The sequence below is a fragment of the Spermophilus citellus genome (assembly GCF_964194105.1).
Source record: "Spermophilus citellus genome assembly, chromosome: 9".
NCBI classification, from domain to species: Eukaryota; Metazoa; Chordata; class Mammalia; order Rodentia; family Sciuridae; genus Spermophilus; species Spermophilus citellus.
The window spans coordinates 99989004-100006254 of NC_138191.1; the positions used below are offsets into that span (position 1 = coordinate 99989004).

Here is a 17251-nt window from a genome sequence, read left to right on the forward strand (position 1 = left end):
GGGATTGACTCCAGGGGTGCTGTACCCCTCAGCTACACCCCCCAGTTCTTTTCATTTCTGTTTTGAGACAGAGTCTAGCTAATTTATTGAGACTGGCCTCAAACTTGTGATACTCATGCCTCAGCCTCCTGATCTGCTGGGCTTACAGGTGTGCACCACCACACCCAGCTCATAGCACTTTGGAAATTCACTTGCTAGATAGTGTTCTAATATTAGTATAGACCAGGAAGAATTGAAAAAAGTAATGAAGCTCACTTCCAAGCTTTTAAAAACATAGTTTAATATTTGGTCTGCACTAGACATTAGCCCAACTTTACCTAGCCCATTGATTAGACTTGAGAATTTTGAAATGAATTTGAAATGTATATTAACTAATAGACTTAATTTTTCCTGTAGATATGGTGACTGCCATCCTGTATTTTTTATTGGCTCATTAGAAGCTGCTTTTCAAGAGGCCTTCTATGTGAAAGCCCGAGATGTAAGTGCAATCTTGCCTGTTCTGTTTAAAAAAAATACAACCCACATGTTTACCACTAGGCCTGAGGCAATGCTTAATGTTTTCTATTTTTGTTTTGAGGTTGAAGTCTTGATTTTGCTTCTGGTTCATCAATGGACCTAATCTTCACCAAGATGCCCATTTCAGAGGGAGGATTAGTGTAATAGAATACTGCTGGTCTTTATAGAAGACATGTCAAATTCTGTATTAGGGTTTTTTTTTTTTTTATGGGAGGTAAAGCAAACATACTGACAAGGGACCTGGCTATAATTTAGTTTTCTCTTTAGTTACATGAATGAGAAGTTCTTGATACAGGATTTGCCCATAAGTCTTTTGTCAAAATTATTATTCTGTGTAATAATTATCTGTGAGGCCTGTTTTCCCAGACCCCTAGTGAGTGTCTGAAACCTTGGATAGTATGAAACCACACACACACACACACACACACACAGGTTGAGCATTACTATTCCAACAATCTAAAATCCAAAATGGAGTGTTTCAGATTTTAGATTTTTGGATTAGGTATTCTCAACCAGTGAAGTCTATCTAAATTTCCAAATCTGAAAAACTCCAAAATATAAAACACTCTGGTCCTAAGCATTTTGAATAAGAGATACTCTGGGTGGTGTGTTCTGGGGAAGGTGTTATAATTAAAGAAGGCAAAGAATTTTGAAAATAGAGTTTAATTGTGCCTCTGAGTCCTCTGTATGCAAATTTATATTAAATTCTGATATAAAGAAAATTCATTTTAAAACAAATATTTTTAAGACTCAATTCCAAAATGATAATTAGTAATCAAAGCTAGAGGTATGTCTGACAGATAATGAAGTAAATTAAGAAGCAAATTGTTCTTTACCCTTAAAGGTGAAGTACCCCTTAACAATTAAATCTATATAAGTAGCTATTATTTTTAAGGAAATGCATGATTCTGTTTATATATTTATGGTTTCATAAATGTAGGTTTATGGAAAATACTACAAAGCAAATAGAATGTTTTCTAACATCTTTTAATGATTAACTTTCTAATACATACTCTGCATTTTTTATGTTAAGTTTGAGTGAATGTGTTTGTGGGTATTTAATAAAATTGAGCCATTACAATCCTTTTATAGTAGGTTTTTACTTTTTAATATTATACAACCATTTCTTCTATATTATTTATGGTATTTTAACTTTTTACTATTAAACAATTCAATATAGGAGGTAGTAGAAGTAATAATACAGTAAAAATTCATCTCCCGTATACCTAGATTTATTAATAATGAAATTTTTTGCCATGTGTTTTTTTCATATATAGGTATCCCAAACTCTGAATGCTTTCAAAAGTTTTCTATAATCTGACAAAACAACAGCATTTGTAAATTAATTATTTACATTTGGATTTATAATTTTGATGAATATTTTTAGATGACTTTTTATTTTAATTCTTCTGTGATGAAAAATGGCAAATGTTGACTTTAGCATTAAGTAAATTTTGCAGATGTAGCTTGGTAGTAGAGTGTATGCTTAACATTCCTGAGAACCTGCATTTATCCCCAGCACCACGCACTCACAAAATTACTACTTAAAATTCATACAAACAAATGGAAAATAAATACAAATAATTAAAGCAAAAGTTTTAAAGTTATTAAAACCAAAACCACATAAAAACATTTAGTAATCTCATATTCATTATTTTTGACTGAACCTTTTGAAAGTACATTATAAGCATCACACTTTACCCCTGAAAACTTCAGTATGTATTTTACAAAAGTCGTGATACTTGTACTTAATCACATGAAAAAAAATTAACAATCATTCTTTAATATCCAATACATATTCAAACTTCAGTAGTTGTCCCCAGAATATAGATAGTTTTTGGTGGTTTTTTGAACCACACTTTTCTGAACGATCATAAATTATATTTGAATGTTAGATTTCCTAAGTCTGTTTTAAGCAAGCCAGCTCTCCCTTTTTTTCCATGACATTTGCTTTGTGAAGAAATCAGGCCAGATGACTTGTAGATTGTTCCAAATTCTGGATTTGTGTGATTGTTTCCTTGTGAAATTATTTACCTTGTTCCTCAGTCTGTATTTCCTGAAAAAAATTGATATTAGGTCTAAAAACTTTTGTAGATTCAGGTATTCACTTTTTATAAGAATGCTTTGTAAGTAATGCTAAATATTTTAACACAGATTTTAATGATTGTGGAATCCTTCATTGTATGGCCATGCTATTATATTTATTTACACTGTTGGTTATAAACATATTTGAGTATCTAATTATAGATTTAAATAGTCTATTTTTCAACTCATTCCTCAATAAAAGTGTATTTGGATATATTTGTTTCTGCTTTCAAGCAAGATTGCTAAGCAAATGTTAGGGCCTTACATAATTTAAACTAATTAGATATTTGCAAAATCCTGTTTCAAATGCTTTTTAAGATATACTATGTATACTTCACACATTATAGTTTTAAATGCAGATATTTAAATATACAGTATATTATAAACAAAAGAACTTTCACTAAGTATCTTGTACAGTAAATTGGCATTTAAATTTATTCTCACTGATAATCCCCAAAGGAGCATAAGCTCTTATTTATTAAATCCTGGGTATTTCTAATGAAACAATTGATAGTTTGGTTTTTATTAGTGTCTAGGTGTTTTAGAAAATGAAAGTCATTGGCTTATATAATTAAATGTTTTGCTTCATATTAAATTCCTACCAAAATTCACTAACCTGTCTGGATTGCTAACATGTCTTTATTTTTCTCCCCTTGTTCAGGGTTTTTTCCTTTTCTCATTTCTCATTTTCAAGTTAGAGAACAGTTTATGCATAGTTCATTACATTTTCTCTAAATTAAGTAAAATGTAACCTTATGACGGTAAACAATCAAAAATTAAATCTAAGCTGGTACATTTAATATAGCCATCAAAATATATTGTACATATCCCTTTTTAGTTGTATGAGTACAGTATAATAATAATAATGCTGTGATTTCTATGAGGCTCTGTGGTTTATAAAACATTTCATATGTTTTATAAATGTGTACTTATATATAAGTATATATATGATTATTATATATATATATATATAAAATATATATATATATATATATATTACACATATATATGATTATTTGAAACCTATTACAAACCTGTGAGATAGGGACATTTAGTACCCATAGTCTCATTTTGGAGATGTGGAAACTCTGAAAATGTACATGACTTACTCAGACATGTCAACAGCAAGTAGTAGAGGCCAAATCTGAGCTCATACATTCCAGGATAGGTAAGTATGTTTACTCTATGATAATATTTCAGTTTTGACTGCTACCTACTATACTTTATAATTCAGTTATCAAACTTCATCTCTACTTTTCATATTTCACCTTTGAGAATTAACACAAATCTTATTCAATATTATTTTTAAAATATTCTGAATGAACCATTTTCAAGAAAACAGTTTACTGGTGTTGAAACATTGTAAGGCAAGTGTGACTGATACTGTGGCACTCTTACTAAATTTCTTTCCTCTTAAATATCACATGTTTAATTTAAACTGTGGGAGGCACATTAATTTTACCAGGGCAACAGATGAGTCTCGAGTACCAGCTTTCTTCACTGAAAGTGAGAAATTGAGTTCCAAGAGTAAATAAAAACAAGATTGAAGGTTTAAATCCTCTGCTAGGCTTTTTGAACTTATATACTCATTAAATGTTTATTGGAGTGGTGGGATTACAAAGGATTTGGGGAGCTTCATCAACTGGTATATAGTTAATCACTAAGTAAAACACTACATTTGATAAAGTGTTTCTCACGATGCCACATTCAATCCATCTTAATGAAAACTGCTTCACAGTGATTTCATTTGAGAGTACTTGTTGGTGAGAGTGTTCATAATTTTCTTCCTTTTTCTTGAGGAATTTGCAGTACTGTCCAAAGCAAAGCTCCAACTTCAGCAAAGCAGATGTTCTCAAGTTCTGTGTCTGTTTTAAGTGTATCATGACAAAGTTTTGACTTCTGGTAACAGGTTGATCAACTTTATGATTTCCTTTCTTGCTCTTAACTATGAAGGATGCTCATCCAGTTGAAAGTTATAAATATTTATCACATGCCCCCTAAGGATCTGGGATATAGAGTTTTCCTGCCCTCGATAATCTAGCAGAGAGAAGACAATATAAAACAGATCCATAAAATACAATTTGCTATAAGGGGTACCTCATCTACCATAGAAGTTCTGGCAGCAGGGGGGTGATTTCTAGAGGAGATAACAATGATATGAATCCTAAAAGATTAAAAAAAAAACTTAGGCAAGTAACAGAATTCTGTAAAAATTTAAAATAACTTCAATGAAAGAGTAAAATGAGGGAAATAAAATCAGTTTGTTATTACTGGAGCAAAAATAAATAAATAAAAACCCAGTTGCTTTGCAGGGAATGGAGCTGGGAAAGTCACTGAGGGCCAATCATGGAGGGGACTATGATTCTCTAGCATTAGCTGACATTTAAAAAATATTTTTAGTAGATCTTGTAGTGTATCTTTAGATAAGTGAGAACCAGTGTTATCCTCCTTAATTAAGTTTGCAAAAGAGTTACCACTGGCCATAACATGATTCCCTAGGAATTTCCAAAGAAGATTCTGTTTCTCTTGATAGGCTCCATTCCGCTCATGCCTTTACCCCTGATGAATTTTCTTCTACACAACAAAAAGTACCCTGGAGAACAACTAAACATTTATACTAACTAAAAATCAAGAGCAATAAAAATCCCAGTGCCAGGGCTTATCTTCCATATGAAGATTGTTTCTTTCCCAGGCATCCCTTTGGGATACTGAGCTTTGATATCAGTAATCCTGTTAGAGTCCCTAGGTCTGACTTCAGGCCCAATACTTTTTCTAAATATCGTACATAAGTTAAAGAGTACTCAGATCTTGATTTCTACTTGATATCTCCATGACCCCAAATAAATCATGAGCCTATTTCTAATCTGGGGAGAGGGGAAACAAGGAGTTGATGAGAATATCTACTTCATATGGTTAAGGATTAAATGATGCTATCCATAATTAGTATCATTAATTATGGATAGAATCAGCACTGTGGCTAAGATAGAAAGTGCTATTTAGCAATTTTAAACGAATAACAAAAAGACTGGTTTTCTTATTCAGTTTATGAACTACCTCTAAGGACAGTTCCAGAAAGGAATTTTTGAGAACCTCTATGAGCATTTCCATCACTATAATGCCTACTTCATTTTAATAGTGCTAATTATTTATTAAGTTTTAATATATATGTGTGTGTACATAATATATATTATAATAATTAAATATATATTAAAATATATATATTTTATATCAGCCTGTTTTAAAGTAGTGCTATTTATACTGCCTTAGGTTAGGTTGAAAGAAAACTAGCTTTTATCTTTTATCAAAGTCTTTTAAGAAAAATAAGTACTACATAAATCTGAGTCCATAGCTCTAGTTGTTGAGTTTCTAGCATCCTATCATCCAGAAGACCAAGCAAATAAACTTCTCTATGCTTTGGAAAATATACCCAATCAACTCTTGTCTGTGGTACCTTTTAAATTTAAATTCTTTAAATGCAGGACAATTTCTTTTTTACAGTAATTTTGTATGTCAGCTAGTACAGGATCTTTTGCACATGTGTAAGACAAGACCTATGATGCTAATATTTTTTTTAGAAAAATACACAAATAATGTTTTTTGTGGGTGAAAAAAATACAAATGCACTTGAAGTATAATATGAAACTTACCACATAATTCCAAACTTGAAAGTAAACCCTATTAAATGTGTTTTTTTAAGTGATTGTTATAAAAGAAATCAGTAAACATGTATGTCAGTTGGAAAACTAACATAAGTACAGCTACACCAAATATGCTGTTGTATACTTAGATGTTTCCATGAAACAGTATATTATTAGCATCATTTAGAATGTATCATTAATTCTTTAATTTAGTCAGAAGGTCTTAAAACTATAAAAATTTTTAATGACCTCATTAAAATCATGCTATAAAGCATTATAAATTAGTCAAAAATTTATTAGTTTAATATATGCTGCCATGTGAAACTTTCTTCCTTATTTACTGCTATTCATATCATCTTTTAAAAATGATATTGGTAATTTAGGAAAATATCAAAAGAAATTTTCCTCATGGGTTTTATCCATATTTGCATCATTTCTCCCAAAGGGCCATACTGGTCCTAGAAAGTTTTGTTGTTGTTGTTGTTGTTGTGTGTGTGTGTGTGTGTGTGTGTGATTTATGGTACTGGGGATTAAGCCTAGGGCCTTCCCCATGCAAATCAAGTGCTCTACTACTGAACTACATCCCAAGCCCTAGAAAGTATTTTTTATTCATATTACCTATTTAAAAAGGATGTAAAGCAAATTAGACTCTTAAGTATTTCATATGTAAGTTCAAGAAATCTGCTCCAAATCTAATCTTAAACATTCTCTCTTAAAAGTAAGGGGCATGATAGAGAATTATTAGGTCTGAATTCTGACTCCTTCCCATTTACTAGTTGCTACTAAATAGGTGTGTACTGTTAACCAGGTTATTCTACCTCCCTGAGCATTAATTTCTATATTTAAGACTTTGAAGTATAATACATACCTCACAATGTTGTTTAACAAAAAATTAATGCTTACTGTGTAAAACATCTTTGTAATGTATGTAAAATTTATTTGAGATAGTTTGCTTACAATAATGGACATTGAACAAATCAAGACAAATCTGGATTTGAAACTAAGCCCTAATACCAATTTGCTTGTTAAGTCTCCCCTTTGTTTTCTCTGAAATGGGGCTAAAATGAATCCTCACATAGATAAGTTATTCAAATATGCATGTTAGAGAAGATGAATAGGCCTATTTACTAGAATTTACTAGAATATAGGATATAGGTAGGAAAATATTAAGTGATAGGGCAAGAGAAAAGTATGGGAAAGGGAATCATCACAGAAATCTATGAATGCCAACTAAATACATTTTATCTTTTTTGTTAGGTATTGGTTAGCTTTTGAAAGATTTTTTTAATAAAGAATTTTATTATTTATAGAGGCACTCTTGGCATGCTATGGGTCCAGGCTGGGCTGAGCATGCTGACATGGCCGTGGGCCCTCGCCCAGCAGCTTTTGAAAGATTTTGAAGAGGATTATATTGTCAGGGCTATAATATACAAAAGGAATAGTGATATGGTAGCAGTTGGCAAGATGGATTGGATACAGTGACAGACTGATCTGGTGCATATTTGTATATGTGCAGCTATTGCACATATATAGTGCATATATATTGCATAAAAATTGTATGTTGAGCAATGATTAGAAAATTGTAGGACATCATAGTTTACAAACTCTGTGGCTCTAAATTTCACAACCTTCTTTGTACCTTTTCATACACATGTATCTTCAAGTATTCTATTTCTCTCCCACTCTATTTGAAGTGTTTAACAAAATGTAAAGAATAACATTGTTGAAAATTCATACCAGAAAGAGCTAATTACTCTAATTACTCTTGAAGAACTCCAAAAATCAATAAGAAAAAGGCTCTTATAGCATCGACTAGCAACATAAATACGTATTTCACAGAAAAGGAAATAAAAATGGCTCAATACAAAAACATGATTCATATATCATAATATAATGCAGATTAAAACCATATTAATATGTAATTTCACTATCAAAATACCTGAAATGTTTCTATACATATGCTTATGCAAATAAGAAAGGAGATAAATGTAAGGATATCTATGGTAGCATTGTTTAAATAGCAAAAACTGGATGTCCATTAGTAAAAGACTGATTAAATAAATAATGGTACATTCAAACAGTGGAATACCATGTGGCCATTAAAAATAATTATGGGGCTGGGAACATATCTCATTTAGTAGAGTGCTTGCTTCGTGTGCACAAGGCCCTGAGTTCAATCCCCAGCACCACACAAAAATGTTACCTCATAGATATTAATGTAGAATATATATATATGTATGATCAAGATCTATTAAGTGAAAAATTTGAGGTGCATAATAGCATATGTGACATGTTTTATATGATAAAAATCACTTGTGTTAGGTAGGTAGGTAGATAAATAGACAACAAAAAATATCTAGACAAATCACTTACTATGACTTCAATCACAATGTTGAGTCTCAGGTTTATATACTTTGGTACACATGGCACTTCACATACTTGCACACTTGACGATTACACTATTCCAAACACGTAAGCCATTTGCTCTGGATTAATTGGGCTAGACTATATTAACAATAAAGATGCCTCCTTCTCCATTACATGAAGATAAGACTAGAGTCACCTCAAGCAGTAAGCTCCATGCTTTCTTTTGTGTTTATCCAGTCCGAATCCTCGTTGACCTTCTGACGATAAGTCTTAATAACTAGAAATACAAGATGGAGCTTTTTCAATATCTGTCAGTTCATTTGCCTCAAGCCAAAGTTCATCCCCATTGGTATATAACTTAGGGCCCGCTGGTATAATGTGAGAATCTTCCTGTTAGGACAAAAACTAATCCATAAATGCATGTCTTTTTCTTCTTATTTTCTGAATTAACGATATAGTTCCATAGACTATCATTTTATATATGATTGTGGATTTCTTACAGCTATTATTAATAAAGGGGATTTGATTTTTTAACAGAAAAATAAAATGTAATAATGGCTTAAGCAAAATAAAAGTTAATTTCTCTTTCTTTCATGAAATTTTGAGATCATCTGTCCAGGCCTAGTATGGTACCTCAAAGACAAAAACTCAGTGTACTTTCATGTTGCTTTAATGGCAAGGTTTGGATGATGTCATGATTCAGGATGGGTATTAGAACTCCAACAAACACTTCTGTTTAAATTGTCCAGAACTTAGTTACAGAACCACAGTTGATTAACAAGAGTCCAAGAAATGTAGTTTTTAGTTGTCAGCTACTAATCTAACTAAAAAGATGAATAAGAAAAAATTCACATCTGCCAATTGGTTCTTCACTCTTTAAAAATTACTAGTTGGGTGTTCTTTGGACAGACTGGGAGATTGCCACTCAACCTTTCCGTACTATTAACTAAATTCAAAATTCATCTTAAGTCCCAGAGAAATCTGTTACTGTGTCCCTAGTTTTAAAATTCCGCTCAAGTATCAATTTTACTCATGACCACTGATTTGCTATCCTTACCCCCTCACCATTCCCATGTAGGCTGAGTGTTGTATATTTTTGACCTCCAGAACTGCATGGCACCCAAGCACAGAAAATTGAAGTAATTTTTTCAAGGTCCACAGAGCTAAGAGGTGGTAAAGTAGGAATTTTGAATCCAGTGTGGCTGCCTCTGTCCTTACCATGTTATTATGTCATGATTAAATGCTTAGCTGGACCTGTGAACATCCATAGGGGTATACTAGAATAATTCAAATTAGATCCTGGATTTAGTAAATAAAACAGCTACCCATGTTGGGTTTCTTAGTAGCTTCTTTGGCACATGTGTGTTTCATTTGGAAGAGTGTTTAAAATAAATCAGTGAGATAGTGATATAAATCACTAATCTCTTTCCCAAAGTCTGTTTTGCCCCACCTTAATTAAGTATTTTGGGGAAAATTTGAATATGAACTCTATATTAGATGATATTAGTGCAGTAATGTTAAATGTCTTTGTGATAAAGATACAGTGGTTATATCTCAAAAGACAGATACTGAAATATTTGTGGTGGAAGCATATTATCTGCAACTTTCAAATAATTCAAGGAAAGAAGTATAAAAAGAATGATAAAATGAATATGGGCAAATGTTAATAATTGGTACATCTAGATAAAGAATAAATGGGTGTTTATTAGAACCATTATATCACTTTTTGTGTAAATAAACCATCCCCAAACTTAAAAAACAAAAGACTGATAATAGTAATGATTCTGATTATTATGGTAATGATAATAATGAAGGAAAAGATCAGAAGTGGGAAAAAGAAATAAAGTCAAGTCCCAACATACACAAAGTACATAATTTTATACCTTAATTCTTTTTTTTAATTGTAGTTGGACACAATATCCTTATTTTGTTTATTTATTTTTATGTGGTGCTGAGGATCGAACCCAGGGCCTCCTCACACATGCTAGGTGAGCGCTCTACCACTGAGCCACAACTCCAGCCCTATGCCTTAATTCTTACACTGAAAAAACTCTGAACTACCATTTCTAGAAATTATTTGTGATATCATATTAAAATAATTGAACACACAGATTATGGATATTTTGTCACTCAAAAAGATACACTTCCATTTTAGTCCTTCACTGTTTCCTGAGTGTTCTGTGACTGGCTCATTTTGAGACATAGCTACTTTCTTTCAGTTCTAGTGTTCTTTGGTTCTATGATATTGTTTCAATACAATAGTCAATGCAGCTCAAGGCCAAGTTACATTGGTTGCTGTCAGCTGGGCATTTCCTAAACATCAATTTAGTACCTTAACTTCTAGATTGGAATGTGAAGATTAGTGAGGCACTGACGACACAGTGAGCATCCCAGATACTATTGCCAGTAGGAGCTGCTTAATCTTTAATACATTTTCATGACTATGATTTCTTTCAGAATTGCTTTCAAACCCCTTTTATTTGCATGGATAGTCCCGGAATCTTCATCCTAACATACTTTTTATTCAGTACCTGCTGTGGGGCCCTGCATAATAAATAGATGTTTAACCTACTTTGTGCACAGTCTTTATGACCCTTCTTACCCCATGATCATACAACTGGTAAATGGCAGAACTCATTTTAGAATAGAGCTTTCTATTATTTTAAAGCTTGGAGACCATTCTTTATACTGTGTTACCAAAACCTAGATCACAAAATGGACATATGAGAATAGTGAAGCTGAGTTGTTTGCCTTTATGATCTACCAGAGTTAGACCCTCTGCCAAATTAGAAAATACAAATAAAATAGTACCCCAGTATTATCATTGTTACATGGTTAAATGTTTACTTCCCAACATACTCACCCACCCCCAATTATTTAAGAGCAAAGGAACTTTGTTTTATTCATCTCCATATTCTCAATCTCTAACACATGGCACTCTGTAAATGTTATTGAACTAAATTATTAATGGACCAAAGGAAAGAAATGGTTATAGTAATGGAAAACAAAACACTGTCTTAATGCTTTTTCTGTGTACTCTATGCCCCTCTTCACAGAAGCAGTTTTCTGATTACTTTGCCATTTCTACTCTCCCAAGTTGGTTGATGCCGAATTCAACTCTGTTTTGCCCTACCTAAATTAAGCTCAATTAGGTAATCAGAAATCTGAAACTGGACCTCATTTATCATGCCTATAATTAAAATAGACTGTATAGCCCAAATTTAGTAGCATTTGCATATTATTGTGTTTGTTTTTTGACAACTGTCAAAACAGCAAAAGAATTTTTTTTTTGTTATTGTTGAATGCTTATCCTGTCAGAGAGATGAGAGCATTTTAATATTATTCCATTTCCCTATGGAAAGCTGCTGTGGGCGTGCCCCCAGGCTGAAGATCTTTTCCTGATACTCTTTTTTACCATCTTCTTTCTCACATTCAGTTTAGAGTTTAAAGTGGGAATTTTTTTTAAGTGTGTTTTCCTGGCATCTCATGTTTAACAGTGTCAGGGGTTTGTGTCCCTGGAAGGAAAACTGTTTCTCCAGAGCCTTTTTTCTCTCAGCTTCTAGTGAAAAGAGGGGCGAGGCGAGCCAGTCGCTTACCACAAAGCAGTGCCACCACAAAGGAAAGATTAAGGGTTTAGAGAGAGGTCAATGTGGGTTTTTCTCTAACTAAACACTTTCCTAAAGTTTCCTTGTGGAAAAATAATGAAGTCATCTCAGAGTTTTTAAAGAATTTTTATTTCTTTTTCACCGTCTGCATTCGCTTGTCTTCTCAGCATGGATGTTTAATCTTCCTAGGCTTTGTGAATTGGCCCAAATGAATAAGTGGTGAGCTGTCTCTCTAGGAGCTAGAGGCTTATTCTAAGGGCCTAATCACTGAGTAAACACATCTTTGCCCTCCCTCTCACAACTGCGATATAATAGTCGAGATTCTAGCACAGTAACCTGGATATTGCAGGGACCAATGCTTTGAAATGCAGAATGGTTGATCCTCCAAAACAGACAGTCCCTGATCTTCGCCCGCCTCTTTCTTCTTTTTTAAATTAAATATTGCCAAAGAGATGCTGTTTTATTGCTTGATATTGTGCATTAGTGCCCTGGATTTCCAAGTTTAGTTTCAGTCAACACTGTGGGCTTCACTTATGGGGAACTCTGCATGTTGGGTTTCTTAGTAGCTTCTCTGGCACATATGTGTTTGGTTTGGAAGAGCATTTAAATTAAATCAGTGAGATAGCGATATAAATCACTAATCTCTTTCCCAAAGTCTAAATGTTCCATTACAATGTTCTTGAGAGAAATAGGCATTTTAAAGATTTAGCAATTGCTATTGTTTGGTGAGAAATATGCTGATTTAAAAGTAGACAGCTCTCTTGTTCCCAGTGTCTCATTAAATGTAGTTGCTGAGATACGAACAAGCTGAATTAGAGGTTGACATCCCTCTGTCTTTTCAGCTAGAGATCTCCTAAGAAGAGGAGCTCTGAATTTGTTTGCAGCCAGGTTCACAATCTTTCCCTAAAGCAGCAGATTCTTGATTCACTTACTAAAACTGATTTAGCATTGTCATTGCCATGTGGTGTCTTTTTTTGCTATGAGGCCGAGGTTAATATCAGCATTCGGGTTGTTTTCCTCAAACAGGCTGGCACCTATGCTAGTTTAGGTTGTAAAGAAGTCAGAAAAAGACCTAGACCTGACCCTTGAGAGACTTAGTCTAGAGGAGAAACTGGTAAACAATTTTACTAGTGGGAAGAGCTAGCAACACGGGCAAGGAAGCTCTTAACTTTGCCTAAGAGAATCAGAAATGGTTTCATAGAGGCATTTGCTTTGAACCTTCAAGGTTGAGTCAGAATTTACCAAGTAAGTATTTCTCCAACAATATATCTGATTGCAAACTTCCTGCAGACATCAACATAGATGAAGATACCCTGAGTCTTTCCTGTTCACCACTTTATCATTTGTACTTCTTCCTAGGCCTGACACAATGAGTATTTGAACAAATGCTTGTTAAATGAATGAATAAATGAATTAACACATAGAAGCAGAGTGAGATCAGCCAAACTATTTATACAGGAACCCTGTCCTTATTCCTGTTACATGCAGTTTCTGAGGCCTGGAAGCACTGATGTTGTAAGTAGTCTAGCAGCTTCAAGTTATATGAGTGCTCCCACATGCCTTGACTATGGTGTGGTGATTTCCTTGCTACATTGTAGTATCAGAGATAGAACATTAGACTTGGATTCAGACAATCTGGTTTGTAGTCCCCAGTGTGTTTCTTACAAACTGGTTGTGGAATTTAGCACAAGTCAGGGTTCTAAACCTCAGTTTCCTCATATGCTAATGAGGTTAGTACTTGTTTTACAATTCTGGAGGTAAATGTAAAAATAGCAGGATGATTTTAGAATTTTAATCTAAAATCATTTTACCTTTATTTAATATATTTACCTCTTTTATAGTACAAAATTTTCTTTTGAGAAAAATATTTTAATGATTATTTTTAAGGCATTGTTACAATTTGGGTTCTTTATCAGGATACTTCAAGCATCAGACATCATTAGGCATTCATCAGTATGAGTCTTTATTTAAGAATTACACCCAGCAAATTTTCAGTTAACGACTACCATCATATTCCTTACTTAATATGAATGGAAATATCTTAAAACTTCCTTGAAATTTTCCTCTGGCAGAATTTCACTTATTGGTTTATATGTTTTATCTTTCCTTTTCCTGATAACTGTGACTCTTAAACTCAGCTCTTCTATAAGGTAGCATTAATAAGTTAGTCAACAGAATTTGAGTTATTTCATTTTTGTCATTATTGTAGCTGACATATTGCAAATTATATTGTTCAATTTTAGTTTTTAATTTGAGTTATTTTATTGAATACCCAACTATGACAGGACGTTTTTAAGACAGCAAATGTCATTTCTTAAGAACAAGTTCTATCATGGCCAAAAGAAAAAAATAATTTTTCATAGGAGAAACTACATTGGATATCTTATAAAATTTAAACCAAAAAAGAATTCATGTCGACTGCATATTTTTAAACATCTTTTCAAATGGTAATTAAAATTACATATTCATAAGTAAGGACTTTAATATGGGAATATATTAAGCATTTTGAAATTACTAGTAGATCTAAAACAGAACTTTATTTCAACCCTTTTTCTTTCAAGTAGAAGAGACTATTCAGTGTTCAGATTAAAAACATAAAGAATATGTAAGAGATGTTTTGCCATCCAGTCTTAATGATTAATTTTTTTCTGCATAGTTAAATGCCTCAGAGTTAATATTTCTCTTTTACATAAAGATGTATTGAACATAAAGAATGGTAAGTCCATTTTATTTAAAGAAAATGCAATTCTCTTGCAAATTTTGCTTCCACATGTTAATAGGAATCTATGCTAGCAATCTGTAAAACTAGATGTAATCATACTTGCCTCCTTATTTAAAGTGTAAGGAGGCAAAAATTGTTTATACTGGTAGATGCTTTAGGAACTCCAAATGTAAGGAACGCTTTTAGGGAATAGCATTTAATTTTTGTCTTTGCTGTTCATTTATATTGATTATACCTCTCCAAAATGCAAGAATCTTTCATTAATGAGTATTTTAATTGATTGGTATTTTCTCCTCTTTGCAGAGAAAGCTTCTTGCTATCTACCTCCACCATGATGAAAGTGTACTAACCAACGTGTTCTGCTCACAAATGCTTTGTGCTGAATCCATTGTTTCTTATCTGAGTCAAAATTTTATAACCTGGGCTTGGGATCTGACAAAGGACGCCAACAGAGCAAGGTAATATTCTGTTCACAAGTTGTAAGTTGGTCTTCTGTTTTTTAAAAAGTCATTATTGTATTTGGCTTCTTGTCATCATAAATATCTTTCATCTTTAGCATTAACGCTTCTATTACATTTCATTAGATAAAAGCTATTTGTTATAGCTACATATGCAGTTATTTACAATTTTGAAAACATAACTTTAAAAAGACTCTGCTTAAATTCAATAATAACCTGAAAAAAAAATATATTTCTCTTTTTTTGCAATAAGACAGATAGTATATATTTCTAGTTTGTTGATTGTTTAAAGAAAATCAGTGTTTTTATGATGCTCATAAAAGGCAAAGCAAGTCTAACACGTAATCCTAGTAGTAAGTTTATTTTTTTAATAACTTCAGTGAAGAAGGCAGGACATTCTGGACCAGTCCAGTGAAGTTGGTAAAAGCTTAACTCTAGCATATGCTAATTGATGTAATCGCTTTATTGCACACATTCTTTTGCACACAGCCAGCAATGCATCCATATTCTCAAAAGAAAAAAAAATCCCTTTCCTATTTGTCAGTATAAGTATAGTTAATTTGTTAATCATAATTTCTTTAAATGATAAGTAATTCTTCATATTTTACCTTTCTGAGTTTCCCATCTGAAATATATTTTCAATATGTGTAATTACACATGTGACTGTAACATCCCATGATGCTATTTTGGATGTGTTAACACAATCATAACACAAGACCGCGGGCTTATGAACAGGGAGGTTAAATTAATTCATTTCAAAAAAGCCTATTATAGTTACCTAATTTAAATGATTATAGATCAATTAGAAATCATCCGATTTATATTTTTATTATTTTATGTCTCACTGAATTTTTTATTATCATTCAGACTTTGCTTTATGTTATCTGAATCTGAAAAGAAAGAAAATTCTTCCCTTAACTGTGAGCCCCCCCAAAAAAATGTTGAAGCAATTTCTTCATCTAATACTTAATTTCTTTAAGCAAATGGCTAGGAAATTTCCTAGGATGACTTCGTTCTGCCTTGGAAATATTCCCTGTTATACATAAATAAAGAACCTCTAGCACCTGTATTTGTTTAAATTAAATCAGGTTATTATTCACACTCAGTTAAAGGTGATGAAAAGCAGTGCCAAAAACAGATAAAAATGCAGCATCGAAGGTCTTTCATGAGGCAAAATACATAGACTGGAGACGTGGCTAAATCTTTTGCCATTCACTGGCAGTAAGGAATCTCCTCCTTTCCTTTTATCCACAACTTGATGAAGAAGGAAACACTATTTCTAAACCATCTGTAGTGGCTAAGTTCAGTGGGCTACCTGCTGTTATTTTGTTCTATCCTCCATTTAATTCCTTAGTTCCTTTTATTTTACAATGACAAAAAATTGCAGTGTAGTTTCTTTTGAAAAACAGTGTTTGAGGTTTTTTTTTTATGACTGGCAATCAACAGCCATGTAATTGCTTTGTTATGTTTTACTAAAGAAGTCTGTTAAGTAGCACAACTTTGATACACTAGTAATAAGAGTTTGCAGGTTACAGAGACACCTGTGGTGACCAAAGCGACAGAAGCTGCTTATTAGAAAGAGCCAGTACAGCTGTGTCCTATTAACTCCTTATGACACTTCTTTAAAAACACTAAATAAAGGCCTTGTTTAAGGCTTTAGAGCTATTTCTCAATGAATTGCAGGACTGACTATGAAGTATGATAAGACATTTCTGTCTTCATTTTAAAAAATGGGATATTTCATTAACTGTCATAAAAATAAAAGGAAGTGATATTATAGACTGAAAATAGAAACATCTAGGAATTCAACTTAATAAACGTTTATAGGAAACACAGAGTAATGTAGAAGAGAACAGAATA

General features: G+C 32.6%; 1 protein-coding gene across 2 annotated transcripts in view; it reads left to right on the forward strand.

Annotated features, from left to right (window-relative positions):
* FAF1 (Fas associated factor 1) overlaps window positions 1–17251 on the forward strand; it is a 401623-nt gene that overhangs the window by 284879 nt on the left and 99493 nt on the right. For both annotated transcript variants that reach the window (XM_081307503.1, XM_081307502.1), the window contains 2 exons: window positions 397–478; window positions 15237–15391. In XM_081307503.1, coding sequence (XP_081163629.1) covers window positions 397–478; window positions 15237–15391 — 237 coding nt within the window. The remainder of the gene's footprint in view (window positions 1–396; window positions 479–15236; window positions 15392–17251) is intronic.